Raw genomic sequence first — 12710 nt, forward strand, 5'->3', positions numbered from 1 at the left:
GCCCACAGCTTCATCATGTTGTAGTGACAGCATGATAAACTGTGTCGGGCAGCTAACGGCCCACTGTATCACAGTTTCTGTCCGACACTCTCCTGCAGTGTTGGACTATTTATGCCTCCTCGCTCCATAATAGATATAATATATCACGACTTCTCAGATTTCGGGCTCCCCATGCAGAGCTCCAAATTAGTCATGACTCCTCGCTGCTCCATTCATATCCCACTCAAGCTGTCGCACCAAATCCACAGGATTAGAATTCTTAAATTAAGCTAAATATAGTCTTTATGGCTCCAAAATATTGTGCTGAGTAATTCAGTTTTAATTGAATGGCAAGGGTTCGTTAGAGAGTTGCTTCATTCACTGCTGCCTTTTATGGACAAATCAGCCCTGATACAGAAAATCCAATTAGACTTTTTTCACTTTATGAATGTGCTGCTGTAGGGTTTTCTCTGATTATCTTTTTAAAGGGACACTGTTTAGTTTTGGAGAAGAAATTCAAAGTCAGAATTTTAAAGGAGTCATCACCCGGAAATCGCAATTTCTCTCGTTAAATCATGCATATTGGTGTTGGACCTCTGTTGAAACTTGCCTGAAAAGCTGGAGTTTGAAAGTGGCTTATTTTTTTCGCTTTGGCTCTTTTTCCGAACAGGAATAGCGCACAGTAGTGCGCGTTCCTAAAGCACGAGATTTTGACTCTGCTCCTGTGGTGACGTTACCACAGGAGGCTACTTGCATATGCATCGGCTCACAGCCGTCCTCAGCCAGAGTGAGCACGCCGAATCTGCTTATTTCTCTGTCATTTTCACGCCATACATAGTGACTGCCAGCATTAAAACTCAGGTCTTACATGTAAAACACGAGTGTGAAAAGTAAGACGGAAAAAAAAAGATTTTACCATTCAGAGGCATCCTGCTGTAAATGTGTCTCTTCCACCGTCTCTGCCTCTTCACTCTCCCGTTCGGTTTCCGACTCCGGCTCGTACATAAATGCCTGAATTCCGTAAGGTTCGTCATTTAGTGTGTGCGCCATAACAGGGGGCTGTTTATGTTTTTAATATTCATAATATGATTGAAGTCATAATACACACTAAGAAATACAAAAAGATTTCGTTTTTTCCATAACTGAATAAATAAGCTGTTCTCAGAAAAAAATAAGGTCCCCAGAACACTGTTTGAAGCTAGAAAGGTGGCAGGGTCCGCCACATATAAACAAAGTAAAACATTAAGAAAGTGTGTTCTCCTTTGAATAAACTGGATAGACGAACTGACCTCAGTCATGACAACATAGACAGTTTGATCTTTCTCATCTGATTTAAAATTTCTTCACCAGACTACATCCTGCATGCTCCTTTAAGTTGCCACTGTTATCCTTATAAAACCAGCTGAAAAGTGATTTTGTGCCAGGTTGCAGGTTTTTTCCTTGTTTTCATGTCACCACCTAATTCCCTGAATAAGTCCTTTGTTTGTTACACCTGTTGTTGCATTATGAGGTGACTTGTTCATTGTTATTTGGGTTGATGTGTATATGTTTGTTGCATAAATGAATGGTTATGAAGTTGAGTTCCTTGATGTAACCTGCAGGCAGTGGTGGATGCCAGACACAGGGGGCGCTAACGTACCAGCGCTGAATGACCTGATCTCGGTGTGGGGGATGGCTTTCAGTGATGGGCTGTACGAGGGAGACTTCACCCTGGCCGATCATGACAGTAAGACATACAAACCCTCTTCAGTCCGGTGGCATGCTCCTCTGTTCACCTTAAATGCTTTTGTTATTCACACATTTTTTTTCTAAAGTAAGGATGGCCGTTTGTCTCTGTCACAGTGTACTATGCCTCAGGCTGCAGCATCGCCCGATTCCCAGAGGATGGAATAGTGATTGCCAAGAACCTAAAAGACCAAGGTACCAGCACTCCTCCTGCCCCTCTTTAAGTGTTGAACTCAGCTTAGTGTAGCACAGTGCTGGCCAGCAGCCATGCAGGCTGACAGGCAACTTTTTAATCTGTGTGTCTCTAGTTCAGATGTAACACCACTGTGTGTGTGTTTTTCTTTTCACAGGTCTGGAAGTGTTAAAGCAGGAGACAGCGGTAGTGGAAGGGGTTCCCATCCTTGGGCTGTACCAAACACCATCCGATGGGGGAGGCCGCATCGCTCTGTATGGCGATTCTAACTGTATAGACGACAGCCACAGACAGAAAGGTGAGCTCTCCTTTGTGCGTGTGTGTTTGCATGTGTGTGTGCGTTTGTGTTTTATCACGCTTTACGCACAGAAAAAGGGCAGAGTGAGTAATATTTTGTTGTCTCCGATCTCTCAGACTGTTTCTGGCTGCTTGACGCCCTCCTCCAGTACACTTCCTACAGTATGACGCCTCCCAGCCTTAGCCACTCCCACAGCAGGGTATCACCGCCCACAGGCCAAGAGCGCCCACTGCCACAGAGACTGGAAGGTGAGTCCGTCACTCATTACTTATTGTTGTGTCTTTCTGCAAAGCAGCTTGTTAACGCTGCTTTATTACTCCCATTATTAAGATTTATTCTCTCCTCTCTTCCAGGCAACCATCTTTACCGCTACTCCAAGGTTCTAGAGGCTCACCTGGGAGATCCAAAGCCCCGCCCACTACCTGCCTGCCCCCACCTGTCTTGGGCAAAGCCACAGCCAGTCAATGAGACAGCACCAAGGTAAGAGCCTGTGTGCACATAACACATGATGCCCATGTGTCTCGTCTCTATGACAACAATATCTTGACAACCGCCGCTGTATAATTGACACTGCCCCTTTGCAGTTTACTATCTGGTTGTTTTTTATTTGACATCAGGACAGAGCAAGAAGGATGTGGGTGTATGACATGATGTGTAGGAGAAAAACAACTTGAGGCACCCAGAGGGGCTGCACAGGACGGAGCACTCAGAAAAAAGACGCTAGGGCACTGTGCTTTTTATAAGAGGCTGCCTGCTGTTGCAGATGCTTGCTCGTTATTGGGAACAATTGAAAAAAGACGCCGGCGCTAAGTGAACACAAGTCTGATGGAAAACTCATACCAGCAAATTCAGTTTGAAAGGCTGTAATGCACAACATTGTTCACATCTCGGAACTATCTGTATTTATGATGAGAAATAATCAGTTGTCCAACAGTGAAATGACTTTTGCCGGTGTATATGGGAAAACCCAATATGGTTGACCATGGCAGTTTTCCCTGCTATTATCCTAGGTGTATATTCTCAGAGTTGTCTGTTTTGTACACTCTGCCATAGTCGACATTTTAAGTGACTCAGACGCTGTAGAGGTTCTGCCTCACCCTCTCTCTTATTGTTTCTCCCTCTCGCGCTCGCAGTAACCTGTGGAAGCACCAGAAGCTTCTCTCAGTGGATCTGGACAAAGTGGCTCTACCTAACGTGAGGGCCTACCGTCCCCAGGTCAGACCTCTCTCTCCTGGGGAGAGTGGGGCCTGGGACATCCCTGGAGGTAAGACACACTTCAAAGTTATATTCTGAGTCATCTGACTTATGATCAGTTTAGAGTTTTGTACTTGTGGACTACATTGTTTTAAAACAGTCCATTAAACTTCGCAGCAGCTTTTGCAGTGGAAATGGTGTTGATGTAAGACATGGAAGAATACATGTGTCACTGTGTAACAGTTTTTTTTCTTCAGTTTGACACCGTCGATTAGTGGCTCATTATTATAAATGTCAGAATGTATAAAAGGCTTATCATCAACAGAGCAGAAAGGCCTTTTTTTTTTTTTTTACAACAACTCAAAGCTACAAAATGACAAACTTGAGAATGTTAAAAAAAACGGCATGTTGTAGTATTTATGAATTAATTAACAGTTGATAACAGGGTATTTAAATGCAAGGAATGAAGCCCCATGTGATTTGTGCCCTCCCTCCGCTCAGGGATAATGCCCGGTCGCTACAACCAAGAAGTGGGCCAGACCATCCCCGTGTTCGCCTTCCTGGGAGCGATGGTGGTCCTGTCCTTTTTCGTGGTTCAGCTCACAAAGGCCAAGAGCAAACCCAAGCGCAGGAAACCTCGTATCAAACGGCCCACGTACCTCCAGCAGCAGCAGCAGCAGCAGCAGCAGCAGACGACCACTGGGAAGAACCCCACGGTTTGAACGGGACTGCGGCTTTGAGCTGCTGCTGGGGAGCTGGGTTCACCTCCAAAAGGGAGACGCTGACAAAAGGACAACTTGTGTTGCGCTAACTTCATGGAGTCTGAGTGTCGAGGCAGACGTCTGACTGTTGGTAAACTCCGGTCTGCCGGACACGAACACACAGCGACTCCGGGTGACTCTTGGATGCTGAAACAGTTTTTGTGCCTCTCGTCTGTTGAAAGCTGTCTGTGGGTGTTTGTGGACTAATGAACAGTGTTAGCCAGTGTTACAAATATGATGTAAAACACAGTGTACACCTGACAGGTCGCCTACATTTCCCTCTACTTTGACCAAATTATTTCTTTATGAATGAAATGTGTCTGACTTTTATATTTATTGAATTTGTTCGTACCCAAACAAACACACACACACACACACCAAAATACAATACATACTGTATGCACTTTAAGGCCCTGTTCTGACCTGGTATCATCATCTATCCTGAGTGACCCAAGTGGACCCAAGTGATCACAAGTGGACAGATCATAGCATTAAAGAGAATGACATGTTTGGGGTCTCTTTACTCACCAGTGTTAGCAGCTGATGTTTGTGTTTGAACCAATCTATCCATTGAACTAGAGACTGCAATATATCCCCAGACTACCTTAATGGATCCCAAAGTTTTGAGATTGGTTGAGTGAGAAGATACTTCAAAAATTTTGTGAAACGGCTACGGCAAATTTAAAATTATTCATGTGTTCTTGTATCTTATGCGTTGTATACAATAGAATAAGTTAGTTCTTATACAAAGTGTCGGATTGTCACAGCATCATTGTGCCCGCCTGTCTAATGTGCGTCTTACCTGCCACATTGAGCAGCTGTATATTGTCTCAGCTGATCATTTGCATTAAATATATACAGAAGGCACCATTTTATTGATGGGTAAACATAATAAATTTTACAAATGTGGTCACTTGTTTTGGTAAAAGTCTCCAGACTCCCTTAAAAAAATGGCTCAATTTTGTGAGTTGTTGAGTTCTGTGAAACTTTCGAAACTTTTTGCAATGTTACTTACTTATAATTATTGGGCCCTCTTGTAAATTCGACAAATGTTACACATTAAGTTCTGTCTTTGTGTAAAAGGAAGTGCTTGTTTGTCCCACAGATGGATGTGTTTATAAGTGAGATCACGATCACACGTGGTCACTCAAGCATGTTGTGCCAGGTGAGAACTTAAGAAACAGCTTAATGTTTAGAGTTGTTCGCTTGTGATCCGTCACTCAGGACGAATGTTACTTTCAGGTCTCACCTGGGCCAAGAATAAAGCAGTTGGTAAAACACACGGAAAGAAACACACCCCACACACACACACACACACACGCAGTCGTGCAGACCAACATGAGGACCATCGGATGATCAAGTCGTCCTCTCCTGTGTCACCCTCCGCTGTTTTGTAGGTCCTGCCCCACGTCTGTTTAGATCCACGGTCTTTTCATTGTTTTTATATTTTCTATAATGAATGAACTCTGGCCAGGCGTTCTGTTGATATTGATCCTGTTGATCCTTCATGATGATTGACAGACTTGTTTAAATATATCTCATCAATTAAAAAGCATAAGCAAAAGTGGTCTGCTTGGTGTTTGTTTCCCAGGGTTTCTTGTATCTCTTCTCAGGTGTGATACTTTTTATATGTCTGTTTCATCTATATACTACATAGAGCTGCTTCTATGTAGTTTTGGGGGAAAATTATTCATCAGAAGAGAAAGACCTTCAGCGACGGATAATTATTTTTTTTTATGCCAAATAAAACAACTCTTTGTTTTCATGGCCGAATGAATGGCCAATTTCATACTGTTTTAGTTTGTTTCTATGTGGCGGACCCCGCCACCTTTTTAGCTTCAAACAGTGTTCTGGGGACCTTATTTTCCCCTGAGAACAGCTTGTTTATTCACTTATGGAGAAATAAATACATTTGTATTTCTTAGCTTGTAGTATGACCTCATTAATAAGATTATTATGAAAATTCTCAGTTTATGTGCTTTTTGGAAAAGGAAGTCAGAGTCACTTTAAACTTATGATAACTGCATGTAAATGTTCCCTATAGCGTCATTCAGACGTAAGCTGATTAAAGGAATAGTTTAGAGAAAATAAAGTATTTGCCAGTCGTCTGAATTTTGCAGATCAGAGATGAGTTGAAGATCAAGTTTATTCTTTGGTTGATTTTATAACATTTATTCTATGCTGTGACACGTTTATCACAGTACTAAATGAGGTGAAAAGTGGGAGCTCTCTTGAGATGCTGCAGCCTTTTGAAGGCATTCAGTTCAGACTTGCCATGTTGAAAGTGATAAGCCGTGAAAGGAATGTGTTAGTTCTGTTGCCTCGTTCCAATTTCTGTTTTTCTTCCCCGATATTTATAACACGTTTTGGAATAATGACTTCCCCGCCCTCCAAGGGCCGCCATTTTCTTTTGTTCATAAAAAGCAAACCTTTTTCTTCTTCAGGCAACAAGTATTTTCTTGTCTCTTGTTTTCCCCTCTGTGGATAAGGTGGAAATCCATGTGTTATTCCAATAAAACGCAGAGACACAAGTCAGTACCTGTGAGCATGAACTCATCTCCCACCACCAAAAACTATAAAGCCAGTGATTTCATAAGAAGACAGCTGGAGCCTTATTCACTGTAGAATCATTATAAAATAGGAGTTTTAAAGGTTGGGGGGGGGCTGAAGACAGGAGAGATGTGTAATGACGTGCAAAAGGATGACTGGCCAGAATAGTGTAAGGGACACATTTTGAAGGATAACCTTACCCAAAACTCGACTCGAGTCATTTGCATAGTCCACAAAACAATTTATGAGCTTCACAGCAAAACAGTGCTGCAGCAGTCCCCGAAACAACTGAAGGCGACGGAGACGTGTCTTAGAACATTGAAAAAACAACTGCCGTAAACAAAATCACACCTCATACACCTCACCCAGAGTCATCCATACTCTAGAAAGTTGCCACAATTCAAACTTTATTTGCAGAGAGGTTATTTACAGCCTTTTTTAAACCCAAATCTTCACCGCAGCAGCAAAGCTAAAAGCGTTAGCACACACCCTGTCCGTGTTGGCGGATGAATTTAACCAGGCATCGAGGGTGTTTTCCTGTTGTTTTCTGCAGTTGCTTAACAGAACGCCGTCTCGCTGTGAGGCCTCAGAAATGTTTAGTTGACTACGAAACATCACCTGACTTTCCCTTGTCATGAGGATGAGTAGATAATGACTACATTTTCTTGCTCTTCTTTCTACATTGAACTGTTTCTTTAAGGAAGGCCTGAAGATTTTGTCTTTTTTTCCCCCCCAAAGCTGCAGCATCCATGGAGCAGAAAACGATTGTTAAGATTAGAAATATTGGGAAATCCGTAGTCATCAGTAGCGATCACTATCATGCTTTCAGTTTTAATCTTTATTTTTCTCGCAGTTTCTTGCAAAGTTGCTCATCACTGCACTGTGGGCATTACAAAGGTGTGATGAAACCTATAAAAACCTTCAGCTACAGTCTCCACAAGCAGAGCAGAAAAGGTAAACTTGTGACATGAGTTGATACCTTTTCATTCTGCAGCTTACTAAAATGTATTTCTTCCATTTCCATTTCAGGCTTTTGCAAAGGAATGATTGCGTTATTTCTCTGGAGTAATTATACGTTGAATGGACTAATTCCATCTCACTCGTGGTTTTGGGATTGGTTGTGGGCTGAATTCAGTGATGCAGGTTGATTTCATCAGAGGTGATGTGCGTCGGCGTGCTCTGGGCTCTGAGCTTTGGCTCTTTATCCGAGCCTAATAGGCCAGATCAGCCTGTGAATCTGTCACCCGTCCTCTTGGATGACGGCCCCGCTGGCGAACTAATCTCCCTTGGAACCTTGGGAAACTGGGAAATGACCCCGGAGCCAGCTAGCTGTGCTAACAAGATTTGGGAAAGCTGGTGGTGAGTGGAGGTCACATGCCCTCTTTCCCTCAACAGTTCCCAGATGCCGGGACTTCCTGTCGGGCCAATCAGGTCGCCTGCTCGCATCCTGGACTGGCAGTTGAAAGAGACACCGTGGCGGCTCTGAGCTGAACCCTCAACCCCTCATCAGTTCTTCTCTCATCAGACGTCCTACCAGCCAGTACCTCTCCCCGTCCACTTTATCCATTAATGTCTGTGTGAGCATGAAGGGCTGGCTAATGTCTACACTCCTGCTTCCCCTCCGGTCACACCTGTTCACACGTCCCTCTCGCTGCTTTCCTCCGTAACTCCCGATGTCCCCTCAGAGCCTCAGAGCCGAGACTAAACTGTGGCAGCCAGCGACAAACTTTTCAAGCCGTGACTCAAGTTCACATGACTTGGACTTGAGTCAGACTCGAGTCATGAATCAGATGACTTTAGACTTGACTTGAAAAATAAGAAAAGACTTGACGTTGAGTTTAACGCAAATGACTTCACTTGGATTTTAGCCTTTTAACTTGGAATGACTTGATAACCTGCCCAGGCCCGAGGATTACAACTTATGATATAACAAAAATGTGCTTGGAATCATAAGCAGAAGAAAGCAGCCAGTGAGGTTGTATAGGCAGGAAAAGACACACAGACCAGTTGGGGCTATCAAAGAACTGATGGCAACCTGCAAAACATTCAGCAACAATGACACATCATTCATATTTTTCCTATCACAACAATAAGGTAACAAGACACAGACAATCATATAGCTTTTACATTTCATTAAAGGAAACTTAAGTAATTTTACAGATTGAAGTGTGTTCACAGGTCTTGGGCAGTACTACTGCATATGTGAAGAAGTAGCATGAAGCCTTTTGTGGCTCCAGAGGAAGCTGCATGTGATGTGATAAATAGCATCCAGTGATTTCACTCAGTGGCTAAATTGCATCGTGGGTTTCGAAAATGAGCAAATCACTCCTCTAACACAGCTGGACTCATAACATACCATTTAAAACCAAATGATCAACATCACCACAGGAGAAACAGGCGCACTCTTCTTCCTTTTCAAAATCTGCTGCTTGCATTACCCATAACACAACGTTGCCACAGTTGTGATGACAGCAACAGTCACTTCTGGGTAAGAAACTGGTAAACTGATATGTAATATCTGCAAGCTTGCTGACTTCTTTTTGTCATTTTCAGCTGTAACTGTAATCTTTAAAGATAGTCAAGCCATCGTTCGACCTGTGTGATGTTTCAGTTGTGCTTATTTCATGTACTGTTTTGCTTTACTAGCGTCCTTCATCCCTGCTGGAAAAACCAGCATAGACCAGCACCAAAACACAACATATACTGGTCTTATTGGTGATTGTTCACCGCTAGCAGCTCTGTGATGCTGTAGCTTGTAGTGGTGTGGTGCTTTGAGCTAAATGCTAAAGTCAGCGTGCTAACTTGCTCGTATTTACAATATGATATGTTGATATATTCATGACTAGAAGGCTTATTGTTTACCTTGTTAACTTAACTCCATCATACTCTTGGGTGCTGGTATGCTAATGGCTAACTAGGGCTAAGCACAAAGTCAACTGATGGGAATGTGTTAAGTTTACAGGTCTTGGAGGTATCTGGTCACAAACTATTGTACTGAACTGTATTGATAAGTTGTAAACTTTGACCTGGTGATGACACAAGATTACCACAGTCAGTGGGCTTCACATCTGTCTAAAATATCATGGCAATCCACCAATCGTTGTTGAGATATTTCAGTGACAAACAGAACGATGAACCAATCAACTGACGGTGCCGTCCTTGGAGCCATTCTCATCATGCGTCGACTTAAAACATCTATGATATCAGTAGATTTTGTACACAGACTGTTAAAAGCACAGAGTTCAGTCACTTCTTGTGACCTAACTGCCCAGGTTTGAGACTTGTGACATGGAAAGTACCTCTTTTTCTTACCCACTGTCATCTGAAAGCAGGGCTGCAGCACCTGAGCAATGAAAGGACCCTTCTCATTTACACCCCCTTATCCCCATACGTAATCCTGGTTGGCGGCTTACTCATAGTTAAAGAGAATTCGTGAAACAAAATGTCCTCTATATTTCCTTTGATTTCCAACAGAAAGGATATGCATGTAAATCAGCATATTAGTTCCTGATTCGGTCCATGTCTTGTCTTTCCCCCTGAAAGCTGGCTTTAACCTACGGGGGCACAATCCGTTACCCTGCAACTGTACTGCAGGAAATTGATTCGTGTTGCTATTTTTAATTTCATCCATGAAATTAAAAGTCAGGAACTCAATTTCACAGGTGAAACACAATGACAGTGTTTTTCTTTTTTTTTGGGTGAACAAGGTGTTTTGGGGCTTTTCTAACGCCACATCAATTCTGTGCATGAAATTTACAGGTTGCTGTGCACGTTCTACCACTGGACATTTCTTTTCTATTCAGACTTGTCGTCTCAGCTGAGTAATTCTGACTTCATGCTGACTTTTCCTTCCAGGCTAGACAAGCGGCAGAACGATAAATCATTAGACAAAAACAATCATTCTTTGTGATTACAACGAAGCCCAGAGGAAGACCTAATGATCGAAACATGTTGGCTTTTTAAATGATTGGCCTTGATGATTTAGCCACTACAGTCAAGGCCTTATAATAGCCTCTTTCCTTCCTCCATTTTTGATATTTTCTTTTTTGGAGTGCCTGGATTGCCTTTGTAATCACCCTTTTTCTGCTTTATTCCAAGAGCACCAGACACCATTTCTGCCTTCATCGTGCTAAGTAGAACAGATCTTTTTTCAATAATTATTTGTGTTGAAAACACTTTGTGTCAAAACACAAAGACAATAAAAGCTTTTAAAGTGGAGGGGAGAGGATGAATAAAAAGAAAAAAGGGTGCAAAAACAAGCAGCAGTCAACATCAATTAGGTCCCTCACAGCAGTAAATTGCTGCATATTTCTCTGAGGAAGAATAACAGAGAGCACTGATGCGAAGGCCTCTCTCACGTTGTTTCCTTAACATCTAGGTGCAGGCGAAACCTTGTTTGACATGAGCACGGCGGATGAGAAAACCTTCCTCGCCTGACCGACTCCACATCCCTCATGACAGTTTTCTTCACAGCCTTAAGTGTAATCACATTGCCTCCACCCACACACAAATATAAATGATCTGGTCTTTAACGCTTGTGTGAAACGATGTTGTCCATGTGGGACTCTAACGTGTGTGTGACCTTCACTGACTTTAGTGCCTGTGGCCTGGCCAGCTGGCACGCAAGACACTGTGGCCCCACGCAGACATTTTGTGTCCCCACATTTTCTTCACCCTCATTTATTGACATCCTCAGACTTGACAGTGAGCCAGGTGGTCCTACACACAGACACCCCCACACTCCCAGACGTACACACCACACCCACTGTCTCTTTGTTATATGTAACTCATTTGAGGAAAATAAAAATTATACGTAGCTAGAACATATTTTCATCATTTCTAAGGGCAGTAGACTGGGTAATAGGGAGAATGTGTGTAAGAGAAACAGCCTAGACAGAATTCTTTATCACCAAATAATTTGTTCCAGTAGAACATGTGGATTTTCACTTAAAGGGGCATTATGTAGTTTTGGAGAAGAATCCCAAACTCAGAATTTTGCCATTTACATTATAAATGAGGCGATAATTCAATAAACAAGCTGTTATCAGAGGAAAATTAGGTCGCAAGAACACTGTTTGAAGCAAGAAAAGTGGCAGGGTCCGCCACATATTTTTTTTTTTTGATGTACTATTATAATCCCAAATTGGGAAATTCTTTTTTCCACTCACATTACACACAGGTGCGCACACACAAACACGCAGTGTAGAGGAGATGAGCAAAGGGGCAGCCACACGTGCTACGGTGGCCAATGAGCAGTGTTAGGGGCCGGTGCCTTGCTCAGGGGCACCTCGGCAATGCCCAGGATGTGAACCAGCACTCTCCAACTGCCGGTCCACATCATTCTTTTTTGGTCCGGATGGGACTTGAAACGGTGACCTTCAAGTCCCCAAGCCAAGTCCCTACGGACTGAGCTATTGAACAATATGAAACTCTTTTGTCCTTTAAGGTCAGCTTGTTTATTGAGTTTGTTTAGGCATAACAAGTCAATGAAGACCTTTCTATTCTCATTAAAATGTCTACCCCCCAAAACACATTCATACAGACAATACTTTAATAATCAACTCGCTCAGTTCATAATGGTCACACTTTATTTTTATCTTTGCAGATTTGTGCCCACTTCTTGCTGACATGGTGTGTGTGTGTGTGTGTGTGTGTGTGTGTGTGACTGTTTGTGTATCATTTTGTATCATGTGTCCTGTCCTGTTTGTTCCATGCTGTTGTGTGATCACATGCAGGTTTAAAGTGAAGATTAGCTTTATGCTAATTGTGGTATGGTAAAAGACATCCCATAGTACCACTTATCCCCTATTGAACATGGCCCCTTACAAATAAATTCAATACATTTATAGGTTGTAGGTGAGCTGAGAAGTGATTATATTTGATGTTGATTTAATCAGGACTGGTTTGAGAATTTATGTTGCATTTATATCCTGTTGGACATATGAGGTTGTTAATTTTGTTATGACACACAGAGTTGTTTTTAAGTTATAGTAAGGTTGGAGCATTTTCA

At 42.6% G+C, this 12710-nt stretch overlaps 1 protein-coding gene across 1 annotated transcript in view; it reads left to right on the forward strand.

The window, feature by feature from the left end:
• The window catches only part of mbtps1 (membrane-bound transcription factor peptidase, site 1), a 29604-nt gene extending 23887 nt beyond the window's left edge, over positions 1–5717 (forward strand). Inside the window, exons 17-23 of the mRNA XM_030426188.1 lie at positions 1581–1705; positions 1822–1899; positions 2055–2195; positions 2312–2443; positions 2549–2675; positions 3329–3459; positions 3891–5717. Coding sequence (XP_030282048.1) covers positions 1581–1705; positions 1822–1899; positions 2055–2195; positions 2312–2443; positions 2549–2675; positions 3329–3459; positions 3891–4111 — 955 coding nt within the window. The 3' untranslated portion in view covers positions 4112–5717. The remainder of the gene's footprint in view (positions 1–1580; positions 1706–1821; positions 1900–2054; positions 2196–2311; positions 2444–2548; positions 2676–3328; positions 3460–3890) is intronic.
• The last annotated feature ends 6993 nt before the right edge of the window (positions 5718–12710 follow it).

This window comes from Sparus aurata, chromosome 8 (genome assembly GCF_900880675.1).
Source record: "Sparus aurata chromosome 8, fSpaAur1.1, whole genome shotgun sequence".
NCBI lineage: Eukaryota > Metazoa > Chordata > Actinopteri > Spariformes > Sparidae > Sparus > Sparus aurata.